This window comes from Conger conger, chromosome 10 (genome assembly GCF_963514075.1).
Source record: "Conger conger chromosome 10, fConCon1.1, whole genome shotgun sequence".
In the NCBI taxonomy this organism is placed as follows: domain Eukaryota; kingdom Metazoa; phylum Chordata; class Actinopteri; order Anguilliformes; family Congridae; genus Conger; species Conger conger.
Window position 1 is genome coordinate 26,649,844 of NC_083769.1, and position 21,186 is coordinate 26,671,029.

General features: G+C 44.9%; 1 protein-coding gene across 1 annotated transcript in view; it reads left to right on the forward strand.

Annotated features, from left to right (window-relative positions):
- kcnb1 (potassium voltage-gated channel, Shab-related subfamily, member 1) overlaps positions 1-20,570 on the forward strand; it is a 36,631-nt gene extending 16,061 nt beyond the window's left edge. The window contains exon 2 of the mRNA XM_061258213.1: positions 18,591-20,570. Within this exon, the coding sequence (XP_061114197.1) occupies positions 18,591-20,570 (1,980 nt within the window). The remainder of the gene's footprint in view (positions 1-18,590) is intronic.
- Positions 20,571-21,186: the final 616 nt, after the last annotated feature.

Here is a 21,186-nt window from a genome sequence, read left to right on the forward strand (position 1 = left end):
CCCTCCAGGCATTCCCATACAGAAACAATCTGTTCCCAAATGAACATTCACTTCCACACTACTGTACAGGGAAAATGGCAGTATGGATGTGGCATATGTTCTGCTAACAATATCCTGAGGAGAGTGTGCAGCACAGTCCATCTCACCCCTTACACAAATCCCCTCTGTGGCCTCCTGATTCCCTGCAAAGGCACGCTCCACTTTGAGCCCATCCCTATGTGACACTCTTTGCTTTCCAAATTCATAAAGGGGAAGACAGTCTGCTCCCCTTAAGTAACAAAAATACATAAATAAAACATAATGTCCTACTGATGCATCCTTTTTTGAATGAGCAAATCTAGATACATACAATATGTACACAATACTTTAAACCTCTTTTGTCTGAACAGAAATCTGTCTTTTTAGAAATACACAAGAATAATGTCTCTAGCAATATTCCAAACCTGTGATTTTATGGTTGGTTCGGGTGCTGCTCTTCCTCTCAGTACTTTTAAATGCCACACAGCCAGGTGATCGATGCGATAAATGCAGAATTATTAACTGATGTAGACATTTCTCACGATATGACGGTGCAGGATATTGGTAGACACGGTCAAGGGGGTCACTTCTACAGTAAAGACAATGGAGGTATGAATCCATTTTTAGACCAGTGTCTGTATACAAAGCACGTAATCCATTTGAATGCAGCCAGATTTCTTCAGTGCACATCCACTCTGTGCAGGGGCTGCGAGCACACCGGGGATGCTGGTGTCTGATGGAGCCAGACAGGGGAATTGCGGGTCTCTGTCCGGAGGGACTGCAGATGAAACAACAGGCCCGGATGAAAAGAGTCCTGATTGATTTGCTTTATAAATCGCGCTGTCCGCTCTCTCGCCGGTCAGTGATTGCTTCCTCATTAGGACGGTAAACCGCTTTACTGGGCGGTGCGTGCTAGCGAGGGGAGGGGGTGTGAGCAACCGGGCGCTTTGTGCAGGGTGAAGGGCAGGAGAGGCATGAGCCGGGTTAGAGAGAGGTCTGTGAAGCAGTAAACGAGTGAGGGATTTACACCGACTGCAGCTTACTCTTTCCCTCGTGTCTTTCTGCATGTGGGCGGGTATTCTGGAATTATATTTAGGCATTAATGCATGACAACAGTCATTCCCTTCCCAAAATCCTCTACTCCACTCACATTCTGTCTTGTCATTTACACTCAGGTATTTATTAAACTTATTTTTTAGACTTATTGGTCTTCTGCTGCTGTTGCCTATCCACTTAGAGGTTTGTTCAGAGATGCTCTGTTGTTATGTGTGGTTATTTGCATTACTGTCACCTTCCTGTCAGCTTTGACCAGTCTGGCCCTTCTCCACTGACCTCTCTCATTAACAAAGCATTTTTGCCCGCAAAACTGCTGCTCATTAGATGTCAATGGTCATTCCCTTCCCAAACCCCCCTACACCACTCACACTTTCTCTACGCCCAACATTTCTCCATTGCCCTAATGCCGTATTGGCCACAGTGACAGTGCCGCATCCTCTCATGTATTAGCAATGAGTGATTCATCAAACCCCTGAATTTCCGGCATGATGAAAATGCTACTCATCGTGTCGGCTGATAAACTTTCAGGGCTGTGATCTAGCGGGGTGTGTCCCCTTGGCTCGGGGACCAATATCAATTATTCAATCTGAGACATTGTTGAAGATGAAGAATCAAATCCCCCCCATTTTAACCTGCTCCTGGTTTTAATCACCCACTAACTCTGTAAGGAGGTCTAGTGGCCCAGAGACCTCCCATCAGGCAACGTTTCTACATCTCTGACCTAACAGAAGCAGCAGAATGAACATTCACGCATGTCACATTTCCGTGACGGCCATATGAAAGGCACACAGCCTCCTCTCCGGCTCTTCTGCAGGCGACTCTCTCCGCTCTCCTCTTCATGTTTTTGTTTTTCTGATTGCCTTCGTTCCCCTTTCCCTGCTGTCTCCGCAATGCAATGCAAAAAAAGCCTGCCGTCTCCATGGCAACCGTCAGCTCTGTGATGTGTGGACATCATAGACGTCTTTTCAAAGATGTGTTTGTGTCTGCTCATCTTTAGCTGTGTGTGTGCGTGTGTGTGTGTGCGTGCGTGTGGTAACAGATACAGAGAAAGAGTATTATGTTTTGTGTTTACTCAGGTTCTCTTTTTCAAATTTTACGTTCTGTCCAAAGAAAAGGGGGCAAATACCTTTTCATGGCACTGTATATGTGCACTTAGCCAATTGCTTTACCTCGGGAATTGATGCAAAAAGCTTTGTCACATGAATAAGAAGTAAAACAAATAGAAAAAGACTTCCCAGTATGCAATATTCACCTGGGCAAGTGGACATGTGGCCTTACATTAATGCAATGTAGCAACGTAGCTTTGTCAAGCTGTTCCACTGACATTGCTCTGCTGAACACCAGTCTGCCAACTGTAGGCCTACAGGCATCTGTCTGACACTTTGCATATCTTTCTCACCCCTTCACCTTATGCTGTTCTGGACTATCAATAGAAAACCTGGTTTTAGTCTTTAACTAGTCTTTACTGTTAACAATTTCCTCAATGAAAAAACACAATCACTTTAGATACTTTAGTTTCTGTCTTAGCACAGAACATCCTGCCTGTTCTTAAAGCTTATTTCACTCACTTGCAATGTCATATGCTAATGGTGGCCATTGTTGTTGCTCTTTTCTGTTTCTCATTTTGGACCATACAAGCCTCCTGCTGCTATAGCTAAAGCATTAAAGAGCTTCTTCAGTAAATTTGGGTTTTTAGGAATTTCCTTTTTTCTTGTCTTTAGTCAACTGCAATTTAAAAATAAAACAGCTTGTAAAATCTTTCATAGAGAAAAATAGGTCAGTTCTAAAGGCTGCATTTGTCTCCCTCCCTCCTGAGCACAGTCTCTTCCTCAAGGCTGTAGGGCTGGCACTGACACCAGCTCCTCTGTGGCCAGCTGTGAGCGCGCACACACACACACACACACACACGCACATACAGACCCCCCCACACACACGCACGCACACACACACACGCACATACAGACCCCCCCACACACACACACGCACACACACTCAAACACACACACAGACCCACACAAACACACACATGCACACGCACATACAGACCCCCCCCCCCACACACACACGCACACACACTCAAACACACACACAGACCCACACAAACACACACATGCACACGCACATACACACACGCAAATACACATACAGACTCACACACACATGCCCCTTTGTACACAAGTCCTCACTTTCACATTTAGTCATACACTGTATGGACTGGGGGACAAGGCTCAAACCTGCAGCTCTCCTCTCAGAACAGGGGTAGGAAGTCGAGACAGGTCTGCCCGTTTGTGGCGTGTCTGAAACCGAAGAACATTGTGGTTATTCCTGGCACACAATCAGGCATCTCATTCACAATGTTCAGTTAAGGTTTAAGAGAATGTGATCTCATCAAAGTAAAGCTTGTAATACACCACAGCTGAAAAGTCAGCCAGCATTGTGTAAATACTAAAAGATCTGGCAGAGTTTAGCATTACCGTGTTTGTACTGCACTGCTTCCCCTTCCCAGGATTCCTTCCTGCTTGTGTTTCTTTCTTCTCTGACCTTTGACCTTATTCATAGATAGAGACAATGATGTTGGTACAAGCAGTGGGGTAATTGGCTTCACCATTAGATCAAGTTCACCCAGGAGAGAGACCCTCGCTGTACTATTCATAGCTCTGATAGGCAGGCTGGGAGTTAAATATAGCCACCGAGCCTGGATTCTCCTCTGCTATTATCTCCAGCACATGAATAATTGAAGTGAGAAGGGTGGCAAGATGAGATGAGATGCACGTCTTTCTGAAGATGAAATATTCAGACTACGCGTGCAATTGGCTGTTTTTTCCTGATATGCTGTCAGTGTGTGTGGCTGGTTTGCTTTGTGACATGCTGTCAGTGTATCTGTGCAGCTGGCTTCAGAGGGAGGAGAGGGAGGGAGGGACAGAGTGATAATCAGTCTGCTGGTCAGCAGCTAGGCCACACTACGAGACCTCTTTAGCTGGGTTTGTTTAGCCGGCATGGGTTAATCTTCCTCATTACAAGCTGGAGGAAGTTGCCTGTGACAGAGAGATAAAATCAGCAATGTGATGGGCTGGCCCCAGCATGCAGGCACCGGCTATCTCTTGTATAAATGCAGTTATTTATTAAAAATCAAAAACTAAAATCTTTCATTTATATATGTATTCAGACCCTTAATTCAGTACTTTGTAGAAGCCCCTTTGGCAGCAATTACACCTTTGAGTTTTCTTGGGTAAGTCTCTACAAGCTTTGCACACCTGGAATTGGGCAGTTTATCCCATTCTTCCTGGCAGATCCTCTCAGGCACTGTCAGACTGGATGGGAAGCATCTGTGAACTGCCATCTTCAGGTCTCTCCACAGATGGTCAATGGGGTTTAAGTCTGGGCTTTGGCTAGGCCACTCGAGGACAGTCAGAGACTTGTCCCGAAGCCAGTCCAATGTTGTTTGACTGGATCATTGTCGTCCTGAAAGGTGAACCGGCACCTCAGCCTGAGGTCGCGTGCTCTCTAGAGCAGATTTTCTTCAAGGACCTCTCTGGATTTGTCTGCTTTCATCCTTCCCTCAATTCTGACCAGTCTGTCCCTGCCTCTGAGAAGAACCCACATAGCATGATGCCGCCAGCACCATGCTTCACTTTAGGGATGATATTAGCCTGGTGATGAGCAGTGACTGGTGTTTGCCAGACATATTGCTCTGTGTTTTTTTGAATGCCATTTGGCAAACTCCACCTGGACTGTCATATGACTTTTACTCAAGAGTGGCTTCCGTCTAGCCACTCTACCATAAAGGCCTGATTGATGGAGTGCTGCAGAGGACTGCTGAAGCTCTGTTAGAGTGACCGTTTGGTTCTTGGTCACCTCCCTTGAGTATTCAGACAAAGGGTCTGAATACTTATGTAAATGAGAGAGTTCAGCTTTTTATTTTTAGTGCATTTGAAAAAATGTCTAAAAACATGTTTTCACTGTCATTATCCGTTATTGGGTGTAGATTGGTGGACAAAAATAGCAATTAAATCTAAAACACAATAAATTGTGCAAAATGTGAAGGGATCTGAATACTTTCTGAAGCCACTGTATATGGAAATGTACAGTAGTTCCTTATTTTACACCGGCAGAAAAGGGCAATTAAATCATAAAATAAAAATAAGTTATAGCATTACTAGCATGGGTTTCTAGAGATGAACTAAATGTTGAGAAAAATGATAGTCTCACAGTTGGGTGATTAGGTTGCTTATAATAATAAGCTTTGTAAAGGTATTAAAATTAATGGGAAATCCCAGTCCCTGGGTCCAAGCACGTGTACTGTTGCTATGACAACACTATGTACAAGGTTTATCACAGTTATGTAGCACTTTCCTTGTTTAGATGCCATTGTGACATCATCAGTATTAATTGTTTTTTACATTTTGTTCTGATCGTTATTGCATTCATTTATGTGGGCTGAATGCTGGAATGAAAAAAAATATATAATATAATTATATGATATTATAATCTCTGGTCCCTAATATATTGCCTTCAGATCCCACCTCTGCTGCTGTGAATATAGTCTCTGCTGTGATGGTCCCTGTTGTCCTGGTCACAGCTATTTCCCATTCAGCCCAAGGGGTGGTACTGTTCAGCAGCACAGCTCCCAGGCTCACTTGATTCATGAAAGAAGCCCCTTGGTACTGCAAAGACAATCTCTTCACAGCCTGTATCAGTAATGTGACAGTAAGTGCTATTGTAATATGATAACAGTATTCCTTGGTGTGTGTGTGTGTGTGTGTGTGTGTGTGTTTGTGTGTATGGGTATGTGTGTGCACACCCTGTGGGTATGCATCTATAAATGGAGGTATAAAGTGTGCTGGTGTGCATATGTGCATGTGTGTGCGTGTGTGTACATGCTCTGAATCACAGAGAGAGTGGAACATGGAGGTTGCCTCCCATCACCATGGTAACCTCCTTCCTTTCAGAGTGGCAAACAGGCTGGTGCGCTATGCTTTGTTAGAGTGTTCCACAATATATAGACTTATTGGTCTTCTGCTGCTGTAGCCTATCCACTTAGAGGTTTGACACGTTGTGTGTTCAGAGATGCTCTTCTGCATACTACTGTTGTAATGCATGGTTATTCGCATTAATGTCACCTTCCTGTCAGCTTTGACCAGTCTGACCATTCTCCTTGGACCTCTCTCATTAACAAGGCTGCTGCTCACTGGATGTTTTTAGTTTTTCGCACCACTCTCTGCAAACTCTAGAGACTGTTGTATGTGAAAATTCCAGAAGATCAGCAGTTTCTGAGATCCTCAAACCACCCAGTCTGGCACCAACAATCATTCCACAGTCAGAGTCACTTAGATCACATCTGCATGATTGTATGCAGTGCACTGCTGCCAAACAAATGGCTGATTAGATAATTGCATTAATAAGTGGTTCAGTGAGTGTATGCAGGTATCAGTGAGTGCATTGACATACGTACATCTTTGTCTGGAAAGTAGTTTGGCCTTATAGCAAGTATAAGCCTGGGGTCAATGGGTACCTAGGGTGCAGGTCAGTGTTACTCTTGCAGGTCAAAACAGAAATTGGCTTGAACAGACTTCTATTACATATCAGTTACATACTCAATTTACAACATAGTATCATCTGAGTAGTAATTAAATAATTGTTCTTTCAAAGCAAACAAGTATTCAATGTTAAAACAAGGCTTCAATAAACATAGGGAGGAGAGAGAGGGGGGATGTTGAGGATAAATAACAGGAAGAGAGAAGAAAGAATGGAGACTGTTAGACATATTCTGGACAGGAAACTCCACATGAACACCACTTGATTTTCCAGAAAAGGGGTTGCCATGACGACAGCACAGTGGCAACTGAAGCACAAAATACATGTTTGACATTGCAACATTCACAGTCATAGAATGGAAGATTGGACCATGAGAGATCAGAGTTCACCAATCCCAAGCCAGCGTGTGAGGCCGTGGGAAAGTGCTGACGGTGCCCTTGTGGTTTCATCAACGGTTGTTTCTCTGATAGCAGTGCATCTCGAGATGCATTACACTACACCTCAGTTGTGTAGTATGTTTCAGTCAGACAGCCCATGCCTCATGAGGAATCGCTCTTGGGTAAATCCCCATAGCATAGTTCAGCCTTCTTCAAAGCATGCCAAAGTCATCAAAGCAAAGTCACACCAAAGACAGGAGGCTAACAGTGGCGTGGGAACACTGCTCCAATTTCAGGCTAAAAAAACCCAGTGGGTCACTCCATGGAACAGCGGTCTGTCCTTCTGCGGGGCAGGTTTCTCCTGGAGGCAGCAAGAGGCAAGTAAAGCCAGGGACATTGCCTCTTTTAAACCGGACAACATCCTGGCCATTTCTAAAGAGCGCATGATGAGGAACAAGTTCAAATGAATGGCCTATGTTCATTAACGAGAAATGGGGCATTCAGGTTGTGGTGTCAAGGTTTCAAGGCCCTCATTTCTGTGCTCCAGCCTGGCATTGCCAACATCAAGCTTCAGCTCATCATCTGACTAAATTAAAAATATCTTCCCTGTTTAAGTAAATACTGAGTAGCCCTGAAAGCTCATGTCTTGCTGGCTGTACATAAATTCGACTTGGAGTTTAGTATTTCCAGTTGTGCACTAAACCATTCAAATCTCATCACTGTGGATGCACTTGTGTGGAAATGTATTCTACTAGTGTTGTCACTGCAAAAATGCTATTTTCCATGAATAGTTAACTGTGACATTACAATGCAATGAAATAGCTTCGTTGCAGTAAGTAAGCATTGAATGTGTCTCAGTCAGACAGCCAGGAGACATTAATATGTCTTGGGGGAAGCAGAACCTTTCAGGATATTTCAATATAACAGAGGTGTTCAGTTACTGCACAATGTGCAAACAGTAAAATCATCTTGATTTCAATAAAACATGACAATGCATAATAGAACATAAGAATATGGTGTCTTCCATTACCCTGAATTTTCCTGGGTGATTTAATGTTTTTCTTGCCAATTTGCTGAATAACAATCAAGGTCACCGTACCTTCTGAAGTCTTCAGGCAGGGTTTTTGCTCTTTTTTTTACTCATATGAAAATAAATCAGAAACTTCCAGTTTTCAGAATTAAGGCATGCAGCACATTAATATTGGTTTTCCCTCCCTTCCACGGTTTTCATTGAGTGCTTTGGTGAGGAAGCTTGACTGCAGAAATATGCTCATCTAAAGGGGATGCAGCAGCATGGTATGTTGGCAGTGGTGACTACTGAATGATGTTGCAATAGGTTGCAGATTGTCAGGGTGTGCTAAAGCTCATCCCTAAGATATGCAAGGTTCTGACCTCCAAAACTGTAGAGAACCATCATGAGAAAAAATCAGTCTTAACCGAGTATTCACCTGACACTGTGGTTAGGCCCCTGTCTGACTCCTTTGCCTATTGAAATTAAACCACAGAAACCTCCACAGACCTTCAAGACTTGATTTGTCATTGACTTAAAATGACCGTAACTAATACAGCCACTTGAATTTGTTTTCTCTCAAAGCTATCTACACTCAGTGAGCACTTTATTAAGAAATTATGAGACTTATTTTTTAGACTGATTAAGTCTTCTGCTGCTGTAGCCTATCCACTTAGAGGTTTGTTGCGTTGTGTGTTCAGAGATGCTCTTCTGCATACCACTGTTGTAATGTGTGGTTATTTGCTTTACTGTCACCTTCTTGTCTGCATGACTGTATGCATTGCACTGCTACCACACAATTGGTTGATTAGATAATCACATAGATAAGTGGGTATATCTAATAAGGTGCTCAGTGAGTGTATATGATCGTACAAGGCATGTTGGTTTACATATCTGTTCCATGGAAAGGCATCGGTACCCACACTGGCACAAGGCCATTCCTTCACCATGCCAGTGGCAGCAGCCCACTGCATCAAAATGAACTTTTCTGTGAAACATTTCAGAGTCTCCATTTATCTTAATTCCACAAAGGGAGATCGCACTACCACCATGTTTGTTCTAACTGCAGGGCTCACAGCCACATGCAGACATGCCTCTTTAAGATACTCAGTCCTCAGTTCCTTCAGCCGCATGTAACTGAATGTGAAAGTGAGCCCCGAGCTGAGAAAATCACAGGGGACAACAATGTGAACGAAGGAGCCCCTGAAAGCTCATGCTAGCTTAACCACGGATTGGGCAACGGACAACATACAGATAATGTAATTACACTTTTAAGAGTCCGTCCTGCGAATTTCAATTGCTTCTATGTCACAGGTGTTTTAAAAACAGACCTTCTTCATCAAAATGCTCCTTTTCATGGAATATGTTTTATGCTTGAAACAACTGAGCCCTTCACTGTGGTGGAGTCATCAGGATGTGTTATTAAAATGCAGTGTTACTTGTGTCTGCATGCAGAGATAACTTTAGAAAAAGCATTGTAAAAGAACCTGCTATCAGTTGTTTATAATTTCAGTACTGGTTATTCTTTAAAAGGCAGCCTGTAGCGTAGTGGTTAAGGTAAATGACTGGGACACGCAAGGTCGGTGGTTCTAATCCCGGTGTAGCCACAATAAGATCCGCACAGCCATTGGGCCCTTGACCCTGCATTGCTCCAGGGGAGGATTGTCTCCTGCTTAGTCTAATCAACTGTACGTTGCTCTGGATAAGAGTGTCTGCCAAATGCCGATAATGTAATGTAAAAGTATGCCTCTGACGCCATTAACTGTTTTTGTATATCTTCCAATACAAATCTTTGAGCAACCCCCAAGACCAGTTTTTCATTGCAGTAAACTGGTTGACCCTATACAAGTTGGTCTTAAACCACAAATTTCACAATCTGCAGTGGTGAAGGAAAATGTTCATTAAAACCCAGTTGAATAATCTGTCAACTGAAAGAAATGAAATATGAATCATATTTTGTTGGGAACCGATTTAAGATATGTTGTTGGTGTGTGTATCAGTTCCACTGGACCTGCTTGAATATTAGATGCAATTGTAGAGGATCCGTTTCTGACATTGTGACTCCTTTTCCATTATTCTAGCCTGGGTGTGGCTATGATGTTCACCAATCCTGCATCTGCTTTTTTCCTCACTGTTTGTCTCACTCATCTGCTGTTGACCATGGCAAACTGCCATTGATCACAGATGGAAATACAGTGAACAAATGCATCAAAGTATGTTTTTTCTTTTTTATATATATTATTCATAATTCCACAAAGGATTAGGGACCTCCATACGAAGGTCTCTTTCTCCCTGAGTAGAGGTACAAATTTAAGTGTTTGTGCTTGAAATGTCTCAATCTGTTTTCAGCAGATAGCTGGGGAACATGTCACAGGGAAGACTGAGCTGCATTTAATTCCCCAGCAGAGGGAAATATATTGAAAGGGTGTAGAAATAGGGCTTTTTACATGCATGATGTCCTCACCTCATTCTCTGTGCGACTGAGTGCATGCATTTGAGATTGGCTCCCCCCTTACACAGTGTTTTCATAAATGGAAACCATTCTGTGATGTCAGTGAAGTGAATGAAATAAATGCAGCAAGGTGCCTGGGATGAATGCACAATATCTTCATGAACAGCACTAGCACGTGAGTATTAGCACAAACTGCTGAGAATCCAGGACTGCTATGGATTGAGAAAATTGTTCATTGTGTTGATTGTTCAAAAATTTATTTTAGATTCAATTTTATTTTATTAATTTTCCTTAATGTTAAAGTTTAAATTTATCAAGCCAATAATTCATAGTTTATCCATACTATGCATGCAGAGGAAACTTATGAATGGGTCTTTTCTCAGCCCATAAAAAAGATAAATAATTCATCGTTCATAACATTACTTTTATTGTTCAATCACATCACTCAATGACAATATGAGTAATTTGTGTTGTCTCTTTATTAAACTCATCAAACAGTCATGGACAAGAGAATTTTAGACTATTTTTCTGTTGTAGCTAGTGTGCTGGCCACGTTCTTTGACAATCTGCCATAAAGAATTGGGTTAGTAAACACAATTCATAATTCCAGTGCTAAATGTCCTCCGGTGTGTGAATATAGAGGAAGCTAAATTAAATTTGTGAACGAAAGGTGTTACTCATGGTTTAGCATCATGTATTTGTTTTTATTAAGAGGTATCTTTTCTAGTTCAAACTCTAAATCTAAACGAGGGGATTAGGGTGTTTGCTGTCTCAGAGACAGGCTCATTGTGGAGGCTGCCATCAGTAATTCAGATCCTGCGCTGAAACAGTGCTCTCTGAACCTTGATATCAGCTTATTCCATTCTGTGTGTGAATGTCACTTCACAAAACCAGAATGTGCTATATCTACTTCTGAGTATAATGTGGCGCTGGCCATGATAATGTGACTTGGCTAGTTTCATTATTTAATAATAATTTAGTCTCTCCATGACACCATGCTTTTCACTCTCTTAAGCTGTTCCTGTGACCTGGCCTTTGTCACAGCATTCTTGTCGTGTTCTTTAGGGACAATGACCTCAAATCACTGGTCCAAGATCAGCCTAACCACTCCCAATTCTAACCACATATGAAATCAATGATCAAACTGATGAATTTCCTACAAATTATTTCAGTGGGACATATTTGAAGGACAGTTCACTAGCTGCCCCCCTTGATTTACTAAGGGGAAGCTTCATTAGCATAAAGCCACAAACAGAATAATATAACTTTTACCACTGCATTGAAAAATAACTGACCGCTTTAGCCAAATACAGCATTCTGATTGGGCGAGACATGCCACATGGGTGTGCATTAATCTCATATAACCTTGCTAACGAGAACAGCAAAAAAAAAAAAAAACAGAAAATCAACTCTATCCCATACAAACATATTTGCAGAAATTCACCAAGCAGTAGAAAGCCACACAGATCCCACCACCCCAATACAGATGATAGTAGATGCCCCTGAGATGCCACATTCATTCAGAGAACATTCTCATATAGCTAGAAATCACCATGTACCCTTAAATAATGTGTTTTACTTTCCTTTGTAAGAAAACCAACATGCATTCAGGGTGGCTACGTTTAAAGTGTGCAATGAAGCTGCAAGCATTGTAAGCCATTTTAATCAGCTCCTTCCTTGGGATAAGTAAATAAAGTGATACATATTATCACCTGGCAGACTCCCCCAGAGACAATTCTACCTGCGAACAGCTATCCTGAGGGGCCAGGCTGGTCTCGTCTTGGAGGGAGCATCTGAGTGTAGGATCAGCCAGACTGGCACACCCCGCAGTACCTGTTAATGACGTTTCCCCGGGAGAATAGAACCGTGTGACTCTGAGAGTTCTTGCACAGCCACCTGGGATACGCTGCTGGATGGCATGCCTCAGTGTGCTGCATCACTGCGGCTTGAACGTCTGGTATCCACTGAGTTTGGGTGCGTGCCTGCAGTGTCTTCACTATGGCGCCAGCAGTCTGACTCTGAGGTTAAAGTGCAACTTGTATTCCAATGCAATGGAAAGATATCGTACAGCCAAATTGCCCAAATGGCGTAATATAATAGCAAGCAGTTGTTTGTGAAATGTTTGCTGCTGCTCTAGTTAGCAATGTTACAATATGGTGTTCTTGTGAAAAGGATCCTTCACACTTGGATTTCTCCACTGAATTCATTATTCCCTTTTTATGTTTATCAAGGGGAAGAATACATATGCTTATCTATTATGTACATGTACGGGAGTCGCACAAAACGACAGAAACACCTAACAATATTCCAGAAAAAACAGGACTTTCTTGAAATACATAATATGTATGGAGCTGGGCATGTAAGCTGGGTTTTGGTCCTCAACACCTGAGCCTCTCATCTGACGCCTGAGACATGAGGTCTATGAAGACCCTAGAACAGGGAGGCAGGCTCTGCGTGCGGTGTCTATGCTCCTGTTTGAGAAAGAGATCATAGCCAGCTGTCCTGACAGCAGCACACAACTGTGAGATTAATGGCGGATTGTTCTGGAAAGCCGTTCATTGAACAAGACAAAGAAGACAGAAAGCATTCTGAAATCCAGGAAGAAAAGAAAATTGCGATAACAAGGCAATGTCTCTTCCTCCCTGGTTTTATATTTAGAATTGGAAAAAGGCATTACGTAAAAGAACCCAAAGTAAAACATTATTACAAATACTTTTTCGTCCTAAAAGATTTTGCACAAATAATGTTTCCAATTAAAGACAATTGAAGAATTAAATGCAAATAAAGATATTAGTCAATAGAGGACAATTGTGAACAATCCTTCTGTAAGTGTACATTTTTGATTGGCTCTTGACTGCATTTTCTTAATTCAAACGGCACTGCCATTCTTCAAACAACCTTGATCAACATGAAGGCTAAGAATGGCCTGAGTTGTGTAACATTTTAGCGGTTTGTGCCTTCGGAAATTAGCTTGAAGTGTGTGCTGTCTGTGTGCTTGGTACTGTCACCCTGGTATTTCAGGACCAAATCATCCTCCTGCTCCGTCGATGTTAAAGCTAAAGGGGAACGGCCCTCCATCTTTGTCGCTCAAACTGGCTTTCTTTCTTCCTCTTTCTCTCATCCCCCTCCTCTATTCCTTTCTCTCATCCCCCACTTCTCTCTCCCTCTCTCTTGCTCTTGTTCTCTCTTCCCTAAAAACAGCCCCCAGTTAAATCAATGTCGTATATAAGACATGATTTGCATACAACATGATTTGTCGAGATTTTATTGCTGTACCCGGAAACAATAGCTGTGAAATGTGACAAATTGTGGCCATATTGAATTAGAGGCTTTGGTGAGAACGCACAGTTTCTAATTCATATTAAACTGTCAGGTTTTGATGGAGTGCCTGTTTGTGAGGCCGTACAAGACGCAACAAGCTATAGTGACAGCCTGTGGCTGGGTGGACTGCCTAACATCCAGCATACTTGCAAAAGAGTTGGAAAGCCTCTGAAAATAACAGCTTCATTTCTGACTGCGGAAGGAGTGAGGTGGGGCGGGGGAATGCATACGTGAGGCCAATCAGCCGGGTCGTCATTAGCAGATGTATAGAGCACACCATTGTATCTGCTGACCCTCTCTCAGAACTGCTGCGGTTGTCTGCGCTGGTGTTAAAAGGCTGTCCGGTGCATCACAGGTTTGAACGCTGACATCATACAGCAGACAGGGAAGGGATGGGGGGGAGGAGGAAGGGAGGGGTGTTTCGTAGTGTGTTCCCAACAGAAAACCGCCATTACAGCAACAGCCTGCCTCTGTTTACTCTGAGACCACTGCAGGCAAAGGTGCTATTTTTAAGCAGACTGTTTTATCACCACTACCCTTGGGCTTTCTGTCGGCTGCAGCTCAACATAAAAGATTGTTGTGTCGTACCGAATTGCCACACCCTTGTGTGAGACCTGTGGTTTTTCCCTTTCAGAAGTAAAAGTTTAGTAAGTTTCACTATGACATTTATGACCTCTTAACAACAAGCAGTGCAGACTAAGGGCAACAAAGACGGGTCGGGTGCAGAAAAGAAGGAAAATGGAAATGGTTTATCAGACGAATACAGCTCTGCTACACATAACAGGATTATTCACACCCCTCCACCCTTACCCTTCTGTCAGGGCATTGTAGTTGTTGGCGGGAGAGAATGGAGGAATTCCCTGCCGGATCAGAGCCACGGAGGCAAGTTGCAGGCGGAGCATGAGGGGGTTTGTGAGGGAATGTAGTCGTAGTGGTACAGGGCCGCAGAACCACTTCCTGTCTTAGCTTTATATAGATGTACAATCCCATTATACTTCTCCTCTGTTGTCCTCAGCTTGCTGGAGACTGTCATGCTTCCTGGGTCTAATTTCTACCTCTTCTATCTCTCTCTCTCTCTCTCTCTCTCTCTCTCCTCCTCCTCCTCTCCATCTCTCTCTGTCTCACATACACACACACACACACACACACACACACTCCCAACCTTCCCCTCAGTCTCTGGTTCTTGGTGGGCAAGATCAGTGTAAACTTGTCCGTGTCTTTGTGCTGCTGTAGACAGCACAAACAAGGAGGCTGTTGACACAGATTCCTTCCTGTGCCCCAGAGAGCTGCACTAAATGGAGCACTTGGTCTGTGTACAGGCTCCTTCTGGTAAATAGGCTCTCCTTATTGCCTGCTTCATTCCTCATTCTGAATCTCCCTCCCGGTTATGAGGCTTGGACTGGGACACTGATCCTGTTGTGAGATTTCAGAGCCCGTGGATGGGGATGAAGCAGCGCGGCGAGATAGTCGAGTAGATATGGACCGTGCCTCACGTCTGCCACGATGCTATGGCAACAGCGGGCTCCTTCTCCCTCCCTCCCTTTCTCTCTCCGAGGGGGGGACAGACAACAGACGGCTCTGGCTGGCTGGCAGGGGTGGGTGCGGGGGGGGGGGGCTTGGCCCACAGTCCTGCCTCGTGGATGGTCTTGTGCAGGTGGTGGAGGGGGGGGAGGAAGCCAGCCTGCCTCCAGCCTTATCATGCTCTGTATCACTCCTCACAGTGCTCAGCGGCGGGACGTTAAATATTCAGGTGGCTTTTGGCAGCAGGGGAGGAGCTCTGGACTAATTACCAAACCACCAGGACAGGGTGGAGGAAGAGGAGAGAGGAGGAGGGGGTGGAGGGAGGCTTCGGGGCAGTAGAGTGCGCAGCATGCCTTCAATGCCCCATCGCTTAATTAGCACCTGGCATGGTGTAAGGACACTTCGCTCATTTAAATAGAGCAGGACAGGGAGCTATGCATGACAGAAAACTATATGGGACAGGAAGTTATACAGGACAGAAAGCAATGCAGGACAGGATGCTATGCAGAAGAGGAAGCTATACAGACACACACAAACACACACACATATATACACAGACTAAAACCCTGTCCTGGTCCCCCTGCAGTCCTGGCTCTACCTGCTGTACTGATGCTGAGGGTGAGGGTGGCAAGTGTGGTTTACGACATGCAGTATTCTGTGAATGAAGCTCCTGTTAAGGGTGTATTAGCATATCTAGCATACTCGTCTGTCCAGGGAACATCATAACAATCATAATTGAGTGCTAAATATTGCACATTGATTTGCTGTACTGTAAGACAGATCCACAGACCTCTGCTGTCGATTCCTGGTTCTGCACAGTGGTGTGGTGTGAGGAGAACTGATCTGTGTGTAAAACATACTTATAATTTTATTGAACGCCATAGGGCAATTTGCCCTCTGCATTTGACCCGTTCTCATTATATAGGAGCAGTAGGCAGCCAACTGGACCAACTCCAGTTCTGAGGCCAGCGCCTTGGTCAAGGGCAACAGCAGGAGTACACCTAACCTGACATGCATGTCTTTTGGTGTGGGAGGATCTGATCAAACCCAGAACCTCCTCGCAAGGCTGCAGTGCTAACCAGTGCACCACCAAACCTATGGGTTTCTCCCAAGTAATGGGTTTTATCATACTCTAGTATTTCCTAATATTTACTATTTTTGTGCCATTCAACCTTTTTATTTTCACTTTGCGCCATAGGTCTAGAGGCTAGTCTCTGGTCTCTGGTCTTAAATGTCATGGCAGGTCTTGTTAGGGACATTCCAGGATTAATTAAAGCTAATGAACGCTGAGTGGTGTCCAGGAAATAATCTTGAATACTGAATTGAGCAGGGACACAGAGTCTTCTGCGACCTTGCACTAGCTGGATGGACCCATCTTCTGTAAGCAAAGATACAAAAGTATTGCAGCCCATCCGGATATGCAGTCTGTATTTATGCTGTCATTGTGGCACGTTGCCCATCTGATGTTCTAATATTCATTATGAACAGATACTCCCACCCTCTTTGACCAGGGTCTGGCTTGCTTGCCGTGTGGATGATGGGCAACACTTTTACAATGCACGCTACTGTATCTCAGTGGATATACACACTGCACATGATGTTCTGCCTTGGGACCAAAGGGACAGCATTTTTTATGAAAGAAGAATTTCATTTCAAAGAGTTTTGCATGTAATTCCTTTTCCAGAGTTTTCTCTCAGGGTTCATTGTGACAGTATATTTTCATTGTGTTCGACCTCAGTATTGATAGAGACTGTATTTTTATGTCGGGTTCTGCCTCAGTGCTGATAGAGATGTTTTTCTTATTTTGTGTTCTACCTCAGAGTTGATAGAGACTGTATTTTTATTTTGTATTCCACCTCAGAGTTGATAGAGACTGTATTTTTATTTTGGATTCCACCTCAGTGTTGATAGAGACTGTATTTTTATTTTGTATTCTACCTCAGTGTTGATAGAGACAGTATTCCTATTTTATGTTCTGCCCCAGGATTGTGAGAGACAGTATTTTTGTGTTCATGGTGAGAGAGAAGGCGAGAGTGAGGGGGAGAGAGTGAAAGAGAACAAGAGAGAGAGGGGGAGGCAGAGACAATTCAGCCTTTTTTTGGTCAGGCCTGATGGACATTATTTGGTAATAAACAGAAAGAAGAAGTGAAAAGAGTTATGGCTGGAGAGCAGATTTCTCTGGGATGCAGCATGTCTGAGCTTGCAAGGAGGTCATTTGTGTCAACAAAGAGAGCTAACATCACCCTTTTCTCTTACAGTACAAACACACACAGCCACACATCTCCATTCAGTCCCAAGCAGAGCTCTTTGCACTGCAGCCAGGTTACCATGGATACAATATGTTCTCAAGTACAAAGGTAGTCACTGGAGGGATGGGGAGGGCCGGACATAGACACCTGCACCACCTTACCTGTACTTCCTGTAAAGTTCTGCACAGGCTGATGTCCAGGGCTCTCTCACACTCTTACATTTCAATGAACTGTGCCATTATCACATCCCCTCCTCCCTACATGGATTGCGAGACAGTATAAATGTAATACTTTGAAATGCCTTTGTTCCACCGATGTCCAACTCTGCTGCATTTCCTGCCATACACTGCTTCACTGATACTAAATGCTTCTTAAGGATATATCATTATCATGTACCACTTGACCTACGTGCATTGACTGTGGTGTCAGAAGTACATATACATATATTATAAATGGTTCTGTACAGTGTACTTGCTACATTCTCATCAGCTGAGACTAAATGGGACTGGAAGTTATCCACAGAGCATGTTCATTTTTATCACTTCATTAGTTTGGTTGTCTGCGTAATTATTTGAACTTTGGTTGTCTGGGTAAATATGTGAAACGTAGTGCTGACTGGATAAATGTAGGGGGGTTGCCTGTGACTGTTCCTGTTTGTAGACATGAAGCAAGTGCATACTAAATATATTCTATTAAAATTATAATCAAATTTTACTGAGCTTTCTAAAATAAAAATCTGTTGCAAAAATCCTTCAAGGGTCAGTCATTTCTGTGAACGCACTGCTGTCTCAGATAGTTTGACCCTTTTATTGTATTAAATGTCAGTTCTGACAATACTGCCAAGTTAGCACTAGTTTTCCCACTGAGAGCGGAAGCTTTTGTGGTCAGATAAATGGGTCATGAATTAATGACAATCCCAAGCCATTAGCAGCCAAGCTGAAGTATTGTTCAATCAAAACGTTCGCTACTATTATTATGTACAGGTCATGAATGAAACAGCAGTAGTTACTGGGAAAGACTTATCACCTTATGTGTCCATGTCTCTCTTGCAGATCCTGGCGATCATCTCCATCCTCTTCATTGTTCTGTCGACCATTGCCTTGTCCCTGAACACCCTCCCAGAGCTGCAGGCCATCGACGAGTTTGGACACACCGCAGACAACCCCCAGCTAGCCCACGTGGAGGCAGTGTGCATTGCCTGGTTCACCATGGAGTACCTTCTGCGCTTCCTCTCCTCGCCCAACAAGTGGAAGTTCTTCAAGGGCCCCCTGAATGTCATCGACCTGCTGGCCATCCTGCCCTACTATGTCACCATCTTCCTAACCGAGTCCAACAAGAGCGTGCTGCAGTTCCAGAACGTGCGTCGGGTGGTGCAGATCTTCCGCATCATGCGTATACTGCGTATCCTCAAGCTGGCCCGCCACTCCACGGGCCTGCAGTCGCTGGGGTTCACCCTGCGGCGCAGCTACAACGAGCTGGGCCTGCTCATCCTCTTCCTGGCCATGGGCATCATGATCTTCTCCAGCCTGGTCTTCTTCGCCGAGAAGGATGAGGAGGACACCAAGTTCAAGAGTATTCCGGCTTCCTTCTGGTGGGCCACCATCACTATGACAACAGTGGGCTACGGGGACATTTACCCCAAGACCCTGCTGGGGAAGATTGTAGGGGGGCTGTGCTGCATCGCTGGTGTGCTGGTGATCGCTCTGCCCATCCCCATCATCGTCAACAACTTCTCCGAGTTCTACAAGGAGCAGAAGAGGCAGGAGAAGGCCATCAAGAGGCGGGAGGCCCTTGAGAGGGCCAAGAGGAATGGCAGCATTGTGTCCATGAACATGAAGGACGCCTTTGCTCGCAGCGTGGAGCTGATGGACGTGGTGGTGGAAAAGGATGGAGAGAGGAAGGAGAAGGTGCAGGTCAACCATCTTTCCCCAAACCGATGGAAATGGACACCCAAGCACATAGCCTCAGAGACGAGCTCTAACAAGTCCTTCAATGAGAACGAGCAGGGCTCTCCTGAGAAGGCCCGGGCTTCCAGCCCCCAGCACCTCAACGTGCAGAAGCTGGAGGAGATGTACAGCAAAATGGCAAAGACACAGTCCCAGCCCAACTTGAACACCAAAGAAAGGGGACTGTCTTCAAAAGCAAAGCACAGGGACGAGATTGAGATGGGTAGCATCCCGGGACCTGTGGATCCCCTGCTGTCTACCCACGATGGCATCATTGATATGAAGAGCCTGTCCAGCATTGACAGCTACATCAGCTGCGCCACCGACTTCCCAGAGAGCTCCCGCTTCTCCCACAGCCCGATCGTGAGCCTTCCAGGGAGGGTCAGCGCAAACCCAGGCCTGCAGACCACCCTGGAGCATGAGCCCATGCTGACCCCCCATGGAGCCATCAGGCCACATGGGCAGGGCTCCATCCTGGAGATCAGCTCCAACCCGGAAGGTTCCAGACACAGCTTCTTCGCTGATAGTCCACGTGGTCTGCGCCTTAGCAACCCACTCAAGTCACACTCACTCAAAGTCAACTTCCGGGGAAGGGAGTCAGGCACCTCCACCTCTTCCGCCACTGCCGCTGTGCACATGGGCACTGGCCCGCTCTCCGACAGCTCCGCCTTCTCTGACCGCTCACTCCTGAGCCCCGAGGTGTCCATCTACACCACGGCCAGCAGTAAGACGCCCCCCAAGTCTCCTGAGAGCCTGAGCTTGATGCCGGCCATCTTCACCTTCCATGACGCGTCCATCAGCAAGTACATCGATGCTGACACGGATGATGAGGACCACTTGCATGACGGTTCCAACTCCAGCCCCTCCAAGCGCCTACTCGACAACAATAGCCCCAGATTTAACATCAATGCTGGCTATCAGCGGGGGAACAACCACCTGGAGGTGTCTCAGAGAATGCTGGGTCAGAACTGCTTATTCCCTCTGGAGGTCCGACCAGGGAACGGGCAGGAGAATCACGTGACCCAAGATCTGCGTATGCCTCAGGGTGAGAGGGGTCGCTCCAGCAACTATGAAGAGAACATCTGAACCAGGAGGGCCTGCTGACTGGAGGGGGAGCTGGGACAGGAGGGAGGGGTGAAAGAGTAACACCAGTGCACTGAAAAAACAATCGGTATAGAGAATGGCCTGACTAAGCCAATGGCACAAACACAATAAGGATCCAAGTTATATCTAATGGGGTTTTTTTTACATGCAAGGTGTTGCTGAAGATGGCTACTGAAGAAGTGTTTGCTGAGAAGGAACCACTTCTCCCCTCCCTCCATTTCCCCCACCCATTAAACAGGGCCCGGCCCAGGGCGGGGCTGTGCCAGAATGCAGCTCCGCAGTGGTGTAGGAGGCCAGGGAGAGGCGGGGTCGGGGCGGGACTTGTGCAGGAGAGATAGAAGGAACCAAGTAAACAGAGCCGGTCAGGGGAGACAGAGAATGGAAAGCTTAAAGTAACGCAAAAGAGACAGCATAAGCCCCACCCCACCCCTTGAGGAAAGGGGTTGACTGCTGCTGTATCGAGTATGATCACTCACTGTAGTTTAAGCATTACAGAAACACATTGAGTTAGAGGCAGGTTTCAAGTTTGAGGGTTACTGCCTAGTTTTTGCTTTCCTCATAACTGGCCTTAGTTATATTAGGGTCATGAGTTGTCCTT